Source organism: Plectropomus leopardus, chromosome 10 (genome assembly GCF_026936395.1).
Source record: "Plectropomus leopardus strain MGB_pleo_1.0 chromosome 10, ASM2693639v1, whole genome shotgun sequence".
NCBI classification, from domain to species: Eukaryota; Metazoa; Chordata; class Actinopteri; order Perciformes; family Serranidae; genus Plectropomus; species Plectropomus leopardus.
Genome location: NC_142185.1, coordinates 29,694,560 through 29,710,955, shown reverse-complemented (window position 1 = coordinate 29,710,955; position 16,396 = coordinate 29,694,560). Strand labels below are relative to the sequence as shown.

General features: G+C 39.2%; 3 protein-coding genes across 6 annotated transcripts in view; 1 reads left to right on the top strand and 2 right to left on the bottom strand.

Annotated features, from left to right (window-relative positions):
- The window catches only part of kiaa2012 (KIAA2012 ortholog), a 40,441-nt gene extending 33,409 nt beyond the window's left edge, over positions 1-7,032 (bottom strand). For all 4 annotated transcript variants that reach the window (XM_088083529.1, XM_088083533.1, XM_088083534.1 and 1 more), the window contains exon 1: positions 6,869-7,032. The gene's annotated coding sequence lies outside the window, so the exon portion shown is untranslated. The remainder of the gene's footprint in view (positions 1-6,868) is intronic.
- Positions 562-11,906, top strand: serpine3 (serpin peptidase inhibitor, clade E (nexin, plasminogen activator inhibitor type 1), member 3). Its single transcript, XM_088083535.1, has 9 exons — positions 562-1,382; positions 3,573-3,896; positions 5,433-5,660; positions 6,908-7,150; positions 8,657-8,855; positions 8,944-9,044; positions 9,513-9,599; positions 9,768-9,851; positions 11,453-11,906. The coding sequence occupies exons 2-9, from the start codon at positions 3,632-3,634 to the stop codon at positions 11,503-11,505; spliced, it is 1,260 nt and encodes a 419-aa protein (XP_087939661.1). The 5' UTR covers positions 562-1,382; positions 3,573-3,631; the 3' UTR covers positions 11,506-11,906.
- Positions 11,907-14,541: 2,635 nt separating this feature from the next.
- ints6 (integrator complex subunit 6) overlaps positions 14,542-16,396 on the bottom strand; it is a 38,221-nt gene continuing 36,366 nt past the window's right edge. The window contains exon 18 of the mRNA XM_042494566.2: positions 14,542-16,201. Within this exon, the coding sequence (XP_042350500.2) occupies positions 16,108-16,201 (94 nt within the window). The 3' untranslated portion in view covers positions 14,542-16,107. The remainder of the gene's footprint in view (positions 16,202-16,396) is intronic.

Genomic DNA, 16,396 nt, shown 5'->3' with positions numbered 1-16,396 from the left:
AAGGAGGCACATGGTAAAATGTCCAAAAAAAACCCATCACATTCAGAAGGGAAGCAAACACCGGATTCCTGCATGAAAGTTCAGGGTTTGTTGGATCCATCTGCCCTTTAGACGCCCTCACACTCCTCACATTATACCATTACTGGCAGTGTTTCTACCTGACGCCATGCGCACACAACAAGGTCCATCAGGCCGCATCCTTAAGTGATGCCACCTGTGCCTGTATCATGTGGACATGGAAGGTTCTGTCTGCCTGCATATAATAACACCACGACTGGTTCTGTCCAGCCGTGTTCCTACATGACGCTGTCCAACGGCGTTTCATGTGGACGCAAATATTTTTTTTTTATGCCATTGTGATCTTACGCAAAAGGCACTGTCAAGGCAGCGCAATTTTACGAGTTTGGAATGAGAACGGGAATGCAATGAGCGGGAGAGCCCTGGAAAAACCTGGAATGAAAAGTTTGGTTTTGTTTGCATACTATTTTTTTGTTATATATATATATATATATATATATATATATATATATATACATACATTTTGAAGTAATTAGTGCCATAACTAGATTGAAATTGTCTGAATAAAATGTCTGACACCAAGAACTTGGGAGAAATGGATCATAAAGAAGGGGTGGGGGGCCCACAGAGACTTCTCATGCATTAGGCCCAGAATTCTGTGCTGCACCCCTGCACAAGGACAGGAATTACTGACATAAATTTGATAAAATATTATTTTCCCCAGGTTTTGTAGGTGGTTGATAAGTGGGCGTACGGTTTGTGCTCACAATCACTTAATAAAGCATTTTAAATTCAGAACATCTTTTTAGCATCAGTGCCTGATGAAATGGAAGTAAACAGGTGATGAACTGTTTACTACAATATTTTTAGAGAAGAAACATTTTTCTGCAGCGTCTCTACAGGGTAGCCTATTAATTTCCAGAAATTAAAATTTCAGAAAACTTTCATGCATGCGTGCTGTGCCGTGCTGTGCGCGCGTGTTTGGGTGTTTTTTTCCTCCTCTCTGCCCGGTTTGGGATTTGCTGGTCAGTGACATGCCTCCCTCCGCCTGGCTCCTTATAGCCCCGGAGAGGCAGGAATCCCGGACGAGTGGTACGGACATCGCCGACGGAGACCGCAAACACGGCGCGGAGCGTTCCCCTTTAAACACGGTCTTATGACTACAGACTGCCTCAGTGAGAACCCACCGGAGGACCGGAGCACAGACCAGGACAGCCGGGGACAACACAGGACCGCGACAGTGACTAGACACCGGTGATAGTGACTGAGAGCCGGGGACAGACAGGACAGAAGCTCCCCTGCAGAAGCTGAATGGTTGGAGAGAACAGCTGGAGTTAAACGGATACTACCTCACCTGTCCACAGGTAAGACTCACAGCTGCACCTGTCAACATTTATCAGGGTGTCTACAGGTATCAGACTGCTTTTTAAGACCATTTCAATATAAGTTTTGACCAAATTTAAGACTTTTTTTTTTTTTTTTTTTTGAAAATTCCATTTTTTTAAATTAAGCATTGCAGGTAAGATACAGCTAAGTAGTATATAAGTGTGGTCCCTTGTACAGCCAGAATTTATGTAGGAATGTGGTTATTACAGTGAATTGGGTTACATTTTGTGAAGTATTGAGTGAAAATACACTGTTAGGTTTGGTGGTAGGTTTAAATGTGTAACATCAGAAATGTGGATTTTTACACAGAAGAGCTCGGCTAATTTTGACAAAAAGAGATTAAAAGATGGATTAATTAATTGGATAAAATATGTGTAGCAATTAAAACCTCACAAAATCCAATTCAAGACTATGTAATAACTTTTAAGACCTAATATTCCTAACATTACATTTAAGACATTTTAAGATTGAATGGAAAATCATCAGAGTGGTATTTCATCTCAGAAGAGGCTAAAAAAAATGGGAGGGCCCTTAAATTTTCACCATTTAGTCAATGCAGTGCAGTGAGAAGTATTCAGATCCTTTACTGAAGTAAAAGTAGTCTAGTAATGTAACAGTGTAAAAGTACTCCATTTAAAAAAGCAAAAGTCCTGCAAAAAAAACTTTGAATGCTACAGCTGGTCAAAGTAGAGCTAGCTTTAGCTGCTTTATGTACTGTTTAGGTATAATGGCTGCTGAAAAATGTAGTGTAGTAAAAGTAACCTAGCAATACAAAAATGTAAAAGTACTCCATTATAAAAGTAAAAGTCCTGCATTAAAAATAATTTCAAAATGATACTAAAGTACATGAGTAAACCACCACTGCTCCTTTATATATATATACACTTCTGTGAATGTGTTGGACATTTGCACCTCACACTGGGTGATGAAATGTTGCTTGACTACATGATTGGCTTAACTGGCAATATCCTCCCCACAGTGGCTTTACAGTAATTTTATAGTAATACTACATACTACATAGTAATACTACATAGTATAGCATTTGTCAGTTTACTCAAGCTGTACTGATTTTGCCAAAAAATGGCAACTGCTGCTGTTTACCATATAGTCTGCTATTTCTTTTCTTTTATATGTCTTTTCAGATTTTTCCACTTCACATTTATTGTAGGCTAAATTTAAATAACGGCTGAGCAATGAATAGAAATATTATCAAACTCACAATATGGCCAAGTGCAATATCCAAATTACAGAACATAATTTTCCTTTATAAATGAAGCATTGTTGTGTCAGAGATGCCCCAGCCTCATTATATCTAAGACATAAGGGGACGTGTGTGTTTGGTATGAACCACAGCAAAAATCATGTAATTATCATCTTTTTTTTCTATGAGGAAGTACAAAATACACAATTTCCACTAGAACTGCAACTCATAATGCAATATTTGTCAGAATAATCAAAATAAATATTTATTTTTGAATATCACACAGCTCTAATTGAATTTATTAAATACTTTCATTTTTAAAATGTCAGCTTACATCACATAATTTGAACGTACTGTTCATTCATTGTGCCATCTCTCTGTATTTGCACATATGGAGTAATGATGAGCTCTATATATCATGGTTAAAGAAATCCACAAGTGTAATCCACTTATGAAAAAGCGTAGGCTTCATTTTATTGGGGTTGAACAGGGGTTTGGGGGTCTTCCACCAGAAAATTTTGAGCATCAAGCACTTAATTTCCCGTATTCTGGTGAATTTTTATGCACCAAATTGTGCCTTCTCTGCATCACTTTATCATGTAAATATCTTTTATTTTGTTAATATAAAAGTCCTTTGCTATTTTTATGGGGGGTTTTTTGGAGGCGACAAATGTCCGTATTCCAAATAATGAGGGGCACATGTCCCCTGTGTCCCCGAAAATCTACACATGTGAAACAATGAAATTAATGTTTAATCCAATAAACTATGGTCACTTTTTCTGTATTGCATTGGACAAATCTGTTGTAAATCAGCACACATTCAGTAAACTAAGAACTTGCTCAGAGTTTGGTAAAACGCAGTATGATGATATTATTGTCACAGTGCTGGTTTGGATCCCACTGACAGTTGATGTTTGACCTCTCTGACCTCAGCGGATTATTTACTTTCTCTCTTTTCCTCTTTCAGGATTTAGTTTTTTTGGGCCACCTGTTGCACCCTGTGGACACGTCCCCCTCCTGCAGGACATGTGTCGCCTGCCCCTGGCTTCACTCTTCATTTGCTTCTGTTTGGTGGAGAGGAGCCACTGTAACGGCAGCCTTCAGGACAGCATGGCGGAGCTGCACACCAGGTTCGCCGTCAGCCTCTACCAGACGCTCACAGAGACGGAGAACAACTCCAACCTGATCATGTCACCAGCGAGCGTCTCCCTGTCTCTGGGGCTGCTGCAGCTCGGCGCCAGGGGCAACACGCTGGCTCAGCTGGAGGGGACACTCGGATACAGTGTGAAGGGTGAGACTCTTCCCACATGTTTGATACTCAGGTGGCAGCAGCTGCTCGCCGCGCAGCGAGAGTGAGGCTGGAGAGGTTGCTGGTGGCTCTCAGTGCTGTTGGTACCAGGTGGTGTGGAGCGGTGCTGCTGCTGCTGTTGGCCCTGCAGAGCACAGTGGTGTCTGGAGCCATAATACCTGCCTCAACACCAGCTCTAATCTCATTAACCACTCCTGCAGCTCGGCCTCGGGGTCGAGAGGTCACTGTGTTTAGTTACAAACAAAATGGGAGCTGGAGCTGCTGTTTCTTTTACCCCCGTGATGTGATTTCACATGTCTGTGTAGGATGGAAACTGATTATATCAGGCTTTAAGTACAGGATGATATACGGGATACTACGGGATATACGGGGGTGTAAATTTTTTATTTATTTTTTTATTTATTTTTTAAATTGTGAAAAATGTCCTGAAAATTATTTAAAAAATCATACATACTATAATTTCATATATAATTTTGCATTTAAAGAATTATAATTTTCAACACATTTTTGGGTCGTTTGCTTTTGTTGTTTAATTTCTTTTATTTTTGCTCAAAACAGAAAATATTGGGGGAACAATATTAAACAGCTACAATGGGAAAATCCAAGTTTTCCAAGGGCTTGCTCGACAATCCCAACTGTAATACAAATGATATAATAGAAACGTCTAGCTTTTGTGCTCAAATGTCAAATATGATCTGAAAAATCTACCAACAAATCTGGAAATTTGAGTCCGGAAAAGTATGGAATTTAAAATAAAGCATGTGTAGGAACCCTGCCAGAAAATCAGCATATGAATAACATATCTACTCCTTACTCAAAATCAGACAAAATCCCCAAATAACTCCAAAAAGAAAAAGAGAGAAAACTCAAACATGACAGAAGACCACATCCAAAATTGATTGCTTCTGTCTACTCATAGTACCTGCTGCGCGCTAATGAAATGTTTCCCTCATGAGAGAACCTGAGTTTGACTACAATTTGGATCATTTTATCTGAAAGTGCCTGGAGTTTTTCAGATGAGGAGATCCCTGCGGTTTGAAGCGCTCAGCACGCTGATAGAATTTGTGTTAAGCAAAGCTCAAATTAAGTCAAATGAGCATTTGTTTGTGCTCAGTCCTGCAGGGACGCGGTGCAAACTCAGTTAGGTTTCTGCAAACACAAGCTTGAGGCTGTTGAGTTGGATCCATTTCAGTGATGATTTCTCTGTTGTAGAGACTTTTTTAGACATTTTTCCAAATGTTTTTTGACAGTGGTGTGAAATAAAACCTCTTTGAGCAGAGCTTATGATCAGATGTTGAAGCAGAGCGGATGATAGATATTGATGGATGCTGAAATTAATTCTAAACGAGGTCAATGGGTAATTTAGTAGTTTTCAGATCTGTGGTCCTTTTGTGTCCACACATTTTTTCATATCCAGCTGAGAATCTTCAGACTGAAACATTCCCTTCTCATAAACGTCCTGCACCTTACAACGCAGCTCCATGTCTGACCCATCCTCTGTGTCCTCCTGTCCTGCAGATGCCCAGGTACAAGACTTCCTGTTGCATTCACAGAGCGACATAAACAACACCAGCCAGGGGATGTGGCTTCAGCAGACATGCACGTTATTCGTACAGAGTGGTATCCAGCTCCTGACTGAGTTCACACAACGTGCAGCGGCGTGGGCCAACACCAGCGTGGTCCGAGCCAATTTCAGCCAACCCAACCAAACCCATAACCAGCTGGAGCGAGTGGGACACAACCACGGTGAGCAGGACAGCTTCATAGAACAATTAGAGCCCCAATAATCAGTATTTTCTATATTGAAAATGAATGAAATGAGCATGTATCAAGATTTGCTTGTAATGAACCCACAGAGAATAACCATCAGCTCTGCAGCTCCATGGAGCTTTTTAGCTTCTTTTTGCTCATTGTTTTGGTTATGTGGCGGTAAATCTTAGTTTCAAACGCTTTCCTGCATTCTGATGAAGTTTTATGCACCAATTTGTGGTGGAAAGGTCATGGAAAGGTCATAGCACGGCCTCGTTCAACTACGCACTGCTTATTTATCTCACTTCTGTTTTATGGCAAATTGCAACCATTGCTTTTGCATTGCATACTGCCACAACCCATAGGTGTAGATTTTGGAGGGTATGCTAAGAACACCCCCCCCCCCCCTCAATATTTAGAGCATGTGAATTTGTCCCCCTCAAATAAAAACATGACAGCAGACAGCAGTCTCTAGCTCACCTGGTAGAGCACGTGTCCATACATGGTTGATGCTTTTGCAGCAGCCTGTGTTTGACTCCAGCCTGCGTCTCTTTGCTGTGTGTCATCCCCTCTCTCACCCACCTCTGCTGACTATCCACTGTCCTATCGATAAAGGGAAACTCCCCCAAAAAACAATCTTTAAAAAATATATATGAAAGTTTCAGAGGGCTTTAATTTCTGAGTGAATTAAAGACATTTCCATCTTAAATTAATAGAGAAAAGACACAAATTAGTGCTTAAAAATGTAGCAAAATGCAGGAAAATTAAGTATTTGACACTTAAAATTTCCAGAGGACCCCCAAACTGCCTGTTTTTTGTGTTCCTCTAAACCCCCTGATGTTAAAAGGAAACCTATGATGCACTTTTTGCCACTTCACCGTAAGCTGTGACCCCATTCTAGCAGTTTGTGGGAATAAAAACACTCTGCTACTTTTGTGTTTTTGTGTTGTAAACATAGAGAGGGAAGTGGCCCCTGTGTCAATCCCAAAATCTATGCGCATGATTAGTGGTTATATTTACAAATGAAAGTAAGAGTTATGTTTTAAATGTATCCTCACAACTACAGTGTCATGGTGTCTGTTTTGCTTGTCTCTAAAGAAACCTCCCACGGGTGTATTTGCAAATGCTTTTCTTCTGCTCGTTGCATCAGACCACATTAAACAACCATCTGGAAACTTCAAAGAGATGAATTGTAGACGACATACCTTCATATTAACCTTTGCTCTTCCCTTGTTACCTCCCAGATGAGTCGTGGCCCCTCCAGGCAGGAAGCAGCAGCGGGGAGCTGTCGGGTTCGGGCGAGGCCCAGGCGGAGGCCCTCTGGTGGGGCCACCGGCTGCAGATGGCTCTGGTCAACACGGTGGCCTTCAGGGGCGTCTGGCAGAAACAGTTTCTGTTCACCAACACGCAGAACCTGCCGTTCATCCTCTCTGATGGGAGCGCCATCAAGGTGCCCATGATGTATCAGGCCACAGAGGTCAGCTTCGGTAAGAGACGCCATCCTGTCATCTATTCATCGAAAGACAAAATGTTGTCTGTAATTTAACACAAACACAGCGGCTGCGATGAAACCATCATTCTGTACAGGACCTTACTTTTAACTTCTTGCTGGTTGCTCTACTTGCCTTTATCTTTTATAACTTATAAATATGCTTTTATTTTGGTTGTTTTTATCTGTTTTTAGTAATTTGAGATTTGTTCCAAATGTAAAGTGCATTATAAATAAAATCTATTTATAGTATAAAGTTATATATAATGTATGCAGTAGTTTTGCTTGTTTTCTGCGTTTCATATTATTTGGGGTATGTGGCTGTTGATCAGGAAAAAAAAAGCTATTTCAAGACTTCATTTAAAAGGTTAACTTTGTTATTTTCCAGCTTGGAAGCTACATTAATTTTCCATGTTTTTGTGCCTAATGGAAAAATCATTTTTTGCAATTATTCCAGTATTTAGCAGCAAAAAAGGCGTAACCATTTGGGATGATTATACACTATCAATGTACATCCACCAAAATGCTTGTTTTTGCTACTGACAGGCTCAGATTGTTATTTAAGTGTCTGACAACATTATTTAAAGCGTCTACAGAGTCACATATTTTTACAACTAACTGTGTGAACTAAGAGTATAATTCAACCAAACCAGAGTTTATTATTGTTGGAAAAGTGGAAAACTGAACAAAGATTTGTTTTTGTGAGTTTTACTTTGTTCCTGTCGACTTTGACTGAATTGTGTTTTACAATGATAGAACTATTGTTTATTTAAATGGAGCCTGGTGGGTTTAGCAACAACAATTTTGGGATTGTTTCTAGTTAAAAGAAAAAGATCTTACTCTTTAACAAAGAGGTCTGTCTCTATAGGAATCCTGTCTGTTGTCAGAATCTTAAAATAACAATCTGTGTTTGTCATTGGCAAAAAAAGCACTTTCAGTGGACGTAAATTGACAAATACCCAGAGTTGTTACATTGCATTCTGTCGAAGCTCCTTGTTGCAGTGCTTTTTGCTCAATACTGGATCAATTTCAAATCTTGTTCCCATTAGTCACTAAGCCACAAAAGAAGAAACAAAGTCTGCACACTTGATTATGCTCCCATAAATATAGAATTCAATTATCACAGAGGCGACGCTTTGAGCTGCATTGTCTTCATCAGGATGCGGCTGAGACACAGCCTCCTGATGAAGAGCATGTAGGTCCAAATGTCACCTCGTCAGTATTTGAATTAAATATTTATGGAAGGATAATCTAGTGTGCGGACTGTTTATTCTCTTGGATCATCTCCTCCTGTCAAACACCTTGTCTTTTTGTCAAGACTCAAAAACATGGGAGTAAATAGTCCAAGTTGAAACATACTGAAGCAACAACCTTTTGAATCACTGGTAACACTGTTTCTACATGCTACTGATCGACTAATCACAAAGTAGCCTAGTGACTACATAAAAAAGTGGGAAAAGACTAAAGTTTCTCACCTGAACTTGTCGCCTTCCCCTTGTCGCAGGTCAGTTCAGGACAGCATCAGATCAGCGTTACACCGTGTTGGAGCTGCCGTATCTGGGCCGCTCCCTCAGCCTGCAGGTGGTCCTGCCCAGCGAGAGGAAGACGCCGCTGTCCTCCCTCGAGTCCCAGCTCACCGCTCGCCAGCTGGCCTCCTGGGACACTGGCCTGCGCAGAACAAAGATGGACATTTTCCTACCCAGGTTAAAATCCTGCACCCTGTGACAGATGATCTTTAGACTCAGACTCTTTGAGATGATGCACTGATCGTCCTGTGTTTGGTGTTCACAGGTTCAGGATGCAGAACAAGTTCAACCTGAGGTCAGTGCTTCCCGCCATGGGCATCAGCGACGCCTTTAACCCGACAGCAGCTGATTTCACTGGAATATCAGGTCAGTACATCATGTCATTAGAATATGTATTCAAAGTATTGATTAAGGGTTGACAGGTTGGTCAATTATTAGTAACCAGTACTAATAAGTGACATTTTGCAGATTGTTTGTATCACCATTTTAGTTTAATGATAAATTAAAATTATTATTAAATTCAAATCTTCAGTGAATTTGGGGAAAAAAAGTTAGTAGTAACATGCTGTATATGATCTTGTTTTTGGTTGTCGTTTGTTATTTTCAAAATTGTAGTACTGACAGAAAAATTTGCATTTTTATTGCCAATGCATATCAGTTCCAAATATCTGTTATCCTTCTCATTAACCAACTGATTCACTCAGAATACACTTTGCACAAAGCTCCAGTTATTTTTGTTTTAAACATACCACAGATCACAAACAGCATAACGTACCATAATAAGCTGCAGGTCACACAGTGATCCCTGTGCTGACAGTTTGTCTCTTCCTGCAGTGGAGGAGGGTCTTTATGTGTCTGATGCTTTCCATGAAGTGCGAATAGAAGTCACAGAAGATGGAACAAAAGCAGCTGCTGCTACAGGTGAGACATGCTCTGCAAAAAAATGAAGAGTTACACAGAAATGTTATTCTGACATGATTCTACCTGCCTGCAATAATCTGTTTAATGGGAGAAGCAGATTATGGGATAAAAACAATAATAATGATATAATAATAATAATGATAATTTTTAATTTCCTCAATCTTGCAGCGATGGTGCTACTCAAACGATCCCGTGCTCCTGTTTTCAAGGCGGACCGGCCGTTCTTATTTCTTCTACGACAGATTAACACAGGTATTTATTTCATTTATTTCAGTGCAGCAAACCACTGCAGTCAAAAGGAGGCGTTGCGTAAATGAACATACCAGCATTTCTGCATCTTTTAAACTATTTTCTACCCATCACCTTCAGTTTACATCACAATTAGATGTTTCACTAAGCTTCCTTTTTATTTTCTAAGGTTGCAGACAACCATATGATTGATATGAAATTCTGTTGTTTAATTCATTACAGTGAACATCAAGTCTGCATTAAATTGTGTTAAATGCCAATTAATAAGAAAAAAACCTTCATTTGGGCAGCCTTTTAGTAATTTTTTTGTATATTTTGTCTATTTGTATATCATTTACTCACCCTGTGTTACACTGAATTTATGAAAATAACTTTGATTTTCTGGTATTCCTCCACAGTGAACAAAGAATCCAAAAACTGAAAAAAATCTTAAAGAGTTGAAGTCGTAGAGATCGCATTTAACAACAGCGAAATGATATCAAACTTAAGTGAAACTTTTACACAACTCGTGTAGTATAATCCAAGTCTCCCTAGTCGTATGTTCAGTACTTCCCAAACAGACAGACTTTTCTGCCGGGGAACTAAAAGTGAAACTCATCTATGGTTTCTCCAAACTCTGGCTTTGAAAAGAGCACAGATTTTGTTTTGTTTTTTGAGCTTTACATAGGTTTTGATGACTAAAACAAAATCACTGAATATACCCAGCCTTTTACTTGTGTTTAACAAAAACGTATGCAGACTTGATGTTAATTGTGACTGATGGATAACATGGCTTGAACAATTCTGCTAATAATTATCATACAGAAACTAACTGAAGCTAACAGCTGTCTGGAAGATAAAAACCCATAATGGGAGTGTAACATCTGCCAACGTAATAACAGTCCACAAACATAATACAAATCTGCAGCTTTTAATATAACATTCCCACAAACGTGCTGCAAACGTAACTTCCCTTGAAATGTAATACCTTATACATTTGTGGGAAATTTTTATGTTTGCAGGAAAGTGAAAATCTAATTAAAAAATCAATTAGCCGACTCGAACCCATTGGCAGGTGTACAAGTAAATAAACAAACAACAAGGACCACAAATATCATTTTTCAGTTTCCTATTACATTTTTGGGAAGTAATTGCAATTTTGAAAGCTGAAGATTTTCACCTTCCCACGAACGTAACAAATTACGTAAAACATTTGGAGTAGGCAACTGCTATTACGTTTGTGGGAATTTTGTTACATTTGTGGGTTTATTACATTAAAAGCTGCAGATCTGTATTATATTTGTGGGCTGTTATTACGTTGGCAGATGTTACAAGGATCCTAAAACTGCATGCATTCCAAAAAGAGGTCAGCAACTATATAAAATCGTCTCAATTTGCAGTTAAAGGCCATATGTGTATTTTAACTTTCCAGATTTGGTGCCCCCTAGTGGCAGTGTCCATAAAACACACTGGAAGCATTATAGTGTCTAATTATTCCCCTATTAAAAAAATGTGCCTTAAGAAGAGGCAAAAAGATGTCACAATCACAAATAAAATTCACATAGTGTTTTTAAATGAATAACTAAACCTTCTAAAGTTTATTTTTATTGTGTTCTGTATTTCAGGATCCATCTTGTTCATGGGCAGAGTGATGAACCCAGCGGACCAAGCACCCTGAGATACTCAAACACCTCTCTCTCACACTCTCACACACTCACACACACACACACACACACACACACACAGAGAGACCCACACACACACTCCTACCCCGATCCCCTATTTCACTACTGGTATTTATTTGTGGACCATCGGGAGGGTCCACGGACACTTCAGGAAGAGGGACAATATTTTTGTACATGTCTGTAAATAAAATTTTAATACATGTTTTTACGCTCAGAGTGTTTTGGTCCTTTATTCTGTTCTACCAAGCTTCTTCTTTTGTCACTAATGCCGGCCTTACACCAAATGACTTTTCAAGTGATTTCACTGTCGCAGACAAATTTTCAATGTCAGAATAAAAGCTGAGTTGGTGTGCGGTCTTTTAATCTTGATTCTTTGGTGCAAGGATGTCATAAAACTCAGTCCAAGCTGCCTTAAGTCTGCCTTCTCATCCTGACATAGCATTAAACATGTTTGACAAAATCAAACATGTGTAATGCTATCAGAAGGTTTTAGTCCTGGCTCATGCAAATACTGGAATTAAATGACATGAACACTGCCCGTCGACAGGAAGCTGGTAGAGAGTTTATGCAACAAAATTCAAAATGTAAAGTTTCTATGCAAATATAGTCAATCCTTATGGAATATTTGAATGCTGAAGAAGAATGAAGAATACTGTCCTCAAATGTCACAAATGTTTGGATCTACTTTTGATTGTTTTGTCTCTCATTGAGATAACTTTGTGTCTTTTTTGGTCATTTTTGTCTCTCTGATGTAATTTTGTGTCTTTTTTGGTTATTTTGTGTTTCTTTAGAGTCATTTTGGCTTTTTTTGGTTGCATGGTGTCTCTCAGAGGTGATTTTGTGTCTCTTTCTGTCTAGTTTTGGTTGTTTCGTGTTAAGGTCACCTTTTTGTCTCTTAGAGGTCATTTTTTTTTCTCTGTAAGGTAATTTTCAGTCTTATTTTGGTTGTCTTTGAGGTCATTTTTTTTTGTCTCTTAGAATTTATTTTGTGTCTCTGCCCAGGGACAGTGACTCAAAATAACCGCAAAGAGATGGAAAGGAACTATTAAGAGACAAACAGTAAGTACAAAAGGGGCAAAACAACACCAAAGAAACTCAACACCACCCAAAAAGTCACAAAAGGGCCTTAAAGACACACAAAATGCCTTCAAAGAGTCACAAAATTTCATCCATGGGTTTCCGACTTCAGTCTTAAAAATCTGACAGCCTGCTCATGGCTCTGGTAAGGTTTCATTTGATTATAATGATATGCTGACCAAGATACAACCACCACAGCAGGCTCAATAAATCAAAAAACAAAAAAGAAATAATTAGAACTCACCAGTGAAGAGTTATTGTTATTCACAGATCAATATCAACAACAAAAACAGTCTTCAAACACTCTAAAATGTCAATGACAGTCAAAACCCAGCAAAACATTTAGTCCAAACACATATTACATCAACAGATATCTACAAACTGCTGCTGCATCATTCAAACGTTCATATTTTTTCCACATTATCTTCGATTTGCAGGTAAATGTGCAAACTCCTTTACATGAAAATGGAGGCTGAACTCTGACCTTTTGATTGACGGGTCACTGGAGCCAATAGGAGCTTTTATGCTGACAGTGTGGGCTTCAATAGGCAGAGACGACCTGTGCTGAAGGAAGTGCCGCCCCTAGATCCTGTGGCCTTACAGCCAATCAGTAGAAAGCAGATGGCCCAATGGCTTATGGGTTCTGTAGTGAATGACCCTCCTACCACTGCAAGAGCAGTTTTTAACCCCTTATTGTCATCATAGACTGTTATAAATGTACATAAATTATGAGCAAAAGGCTCCTCCGTTGTTCTGAAGAGAAAACAGTCTTTATTTTAAATTTAGGTTTTTCTATTGGTGTTTTTGTGACAGTAAGCTCCTAAACAGACATTTCCATTTGTGTTGACTTGTTTTCCACTCCTTCACACACTCAGTTAATTGTTTTACCCTCTTTTTTGGAAAATATGTGTAAAATGTTTATTTTCTTTGATATTGTACTTCTAATTTGGACCATGAGAAGCTTCATGTTTAGGTCCCATTCACCCTGCTTATGCCTCTCAGGTGATCTCATCACAACCACATCATGCTAAACACAGGTGTTAAGAGACAGATTTCTGACATGATTGCACAAACCGCTTGCAGGGGTGGTTTGGGATGCATTTGACCACATATCTTTTGTCGTGAAAACAGTGACGCCATCCTAATGCTTCTCTGACACGGACCACATCATCAGCTCAGGACGTGGTAGATGTTTTGGTGACAGCGCATTAATGCTCCACTTATCCATTTTATGTTGAGTTGGACAAAGTGCTGCGTAAACATTCCTTGTTTCGCCCTATTTAAGGACACGTGTCTCCACTGTACAGAAACAACCACTGACATGACAAGTGAGCATGCTGGAAAAAGTAACAAAATCTAAACACGAATGCTCAGCTGGAGACGCACGATAGGCACAGGTGTGAACGGCGAAGCGTTTCGGCTGTCTACTGAAATGCATGCAACGTCTAAACAGGGTGATTGCTTTTCGAGCCAATACCTCCCAAGTTTAGTCATCTGCATCTTTTTTCAGGAAAATATTCAGGCTTTTTTTTCCTATCATGCCAACACCTCGGTCCTGATTTATCTTAGTTTCTCTTTCACTAGTGCTCTTGTCTATTTGGTTTTTTTTTTTGGTGTTACTCAATCCCCATTTATTTTATTTTATTTATTTTTTTCTCTCTCTTCTGTCTGGTGTTCTTTGGGGACTGTTATCTGTGATGTGGCTTTGTGTTGTTGAAAAATTTAAAATTCAATAAACCTGAAGTCATAAAGGGAAAACATTCAAGCAAAGATTACAAAAACAAACAATCCTTCGTTCAGTGTGTTGAAACGTATATAACTCAATAACAGAAGCACATACAGTGATTCTGACTAGTGAGGAAAAATGTTTTACCTTTCAAAGAATTTTGAATTTTGATGGTGGCAATGAAACTACCAAAAAAAAAAAAAAACGTGGAGAAAAACACAAAGAGTCACATCTTTACAGAACACTTTATTTACATGGCCCTTCACAGTGTAAAATAGAAACTTTATTCATGGAAATACTTACAAAAAGGCCATTTTTCCACTGAACATTCTCTTTAAATAGTACTCTAGGGTTATTTACATCTTTACAGTGTATTCAAAATACTCTTTTGGTAGCGGCCTCTTCACAAACAAAGACAAGTATGGCAGATTTTGGTCCCTGTCCGAGGAGGGAGGGAACAGAAGAGGGCTGCCCTCTGAATCAGAAATCAACTCTTGACCTCAAGACCTCAGTTCAGATTCTTTGTGTATATTTGAGAAACTTAAACAGGCCTGACAAAAAAAAAATAAAGAGGACTGTTTGAAAAAAAAAACTGCAACAAAAAAGGTAGTTTTTCTTTTAAATTACATTAAATAAATTCTCAAATTTACACAAGTGCATTCACCGTTAAGTGACAAGAAGTTGGTTTGAGATTCATGGCGGGGGAGGAGTTTTTCGGGGGCGGGTTAAGTTATTTGGCAGCGACCAGCACGTTGGGACAAGCTGGCATCCGAGACCTCGGCTCATCAACACTCCAGGGGGACGACAGTTTGCATATCAGCTGTTTCGGGTTAAAATAAGATAAAAATGGGGGTAAAAGTTGCTCCAATGTTATTGCTGATTATGATGCATTAGTTCCTGAGGTTTTTGCGTCCCTGTATTTCAACATTTGTAACCAATCATTTAAAATGATTTTGTGTTGATCTTTATCTGCAGAAGACACAGTTTTTAAAGTTTACCGTATTCCAGACGTCATCAAAAATGTGGATCAAAATTATTCATCCTTAAGTTACAATAATATTAATTGTCAGTCTGGCAGGTAAACCACAAGTTGACAAAATCTAACACTTTAAGTCATTTAAGAGCACAGCGCTGGAGTGCTTCTTCAGTTAGTGGAGTGTAGAAAGTTAAAGTTTCAGCAGTGAAAACAGAACGACTCTTCCTCCCACAAAACAAAAGGTAGAGACCAAAAACAAGGGGGAAGTGAACGAACGAAAAGGGGAGAAAAGTGTCTCATGAGCATCTCCGCTGGATCCCGTTTGACCCTGAGTTACCAAAACACGACCTGAACCCTTCTTACTCCGTCACATCGTCACAAACAAAACACGACTGCTGTCTGTTCCTCTCCGGGAAACTCCCTCGTTTACTCCTCATTTAAGAGATCTTTTCTTGTCTTTTTTTTTTTAAATCTTATCTCGGAGGAGAATATTCGAGAGGAATGCTTCAGGATTCACAGATCGGAAACAGACAATCATCCTACAAGTCAAAAAACCTTGCTGGGTAGACAAACACTTCACCTGTAGACATAAACGCTTTCTTGTCCCCGCATTCATATCATCCGGGGTCAACACTGACTTTAAACTGTGTGCAAACCAACGCGATCATCAATAAGAGTCCTCCGAAGAGGTGATAGTTTGAGAGCTGGATGCCGTCTTGTCTCGTCTCCGCAGGGCCCCAGTACACAGGGAGGGGGGGGTTGTGGGTGGTTTTCGGGGTTCACTATCATAAAGTTCAGTTTGGGAATGAGCCGGTCTCAGAGCGTGTCCACGTGGTTCATGTTATTGGATCTGTTGTGGATCTCCTCCAGGAGGTTTTCCAGCTGCTCGATGAGAACGCGCTTTTTGAACCTGAAAGCAATAAAAACAAATGTTATGGTTTGTACTTAAGAAATTTAAAAAAAAAATTGAACCTAGAGGAAACTGATTTCTTGATTTCTCTCAAAAACCTGGAAAAAAGGTAATAAAAAAATGAGAAGAAATTACACAGAAATTAGCAAGAAATTTATTTTTTTTTAAAAAAAACACAAGAAAATTACCTCAAAA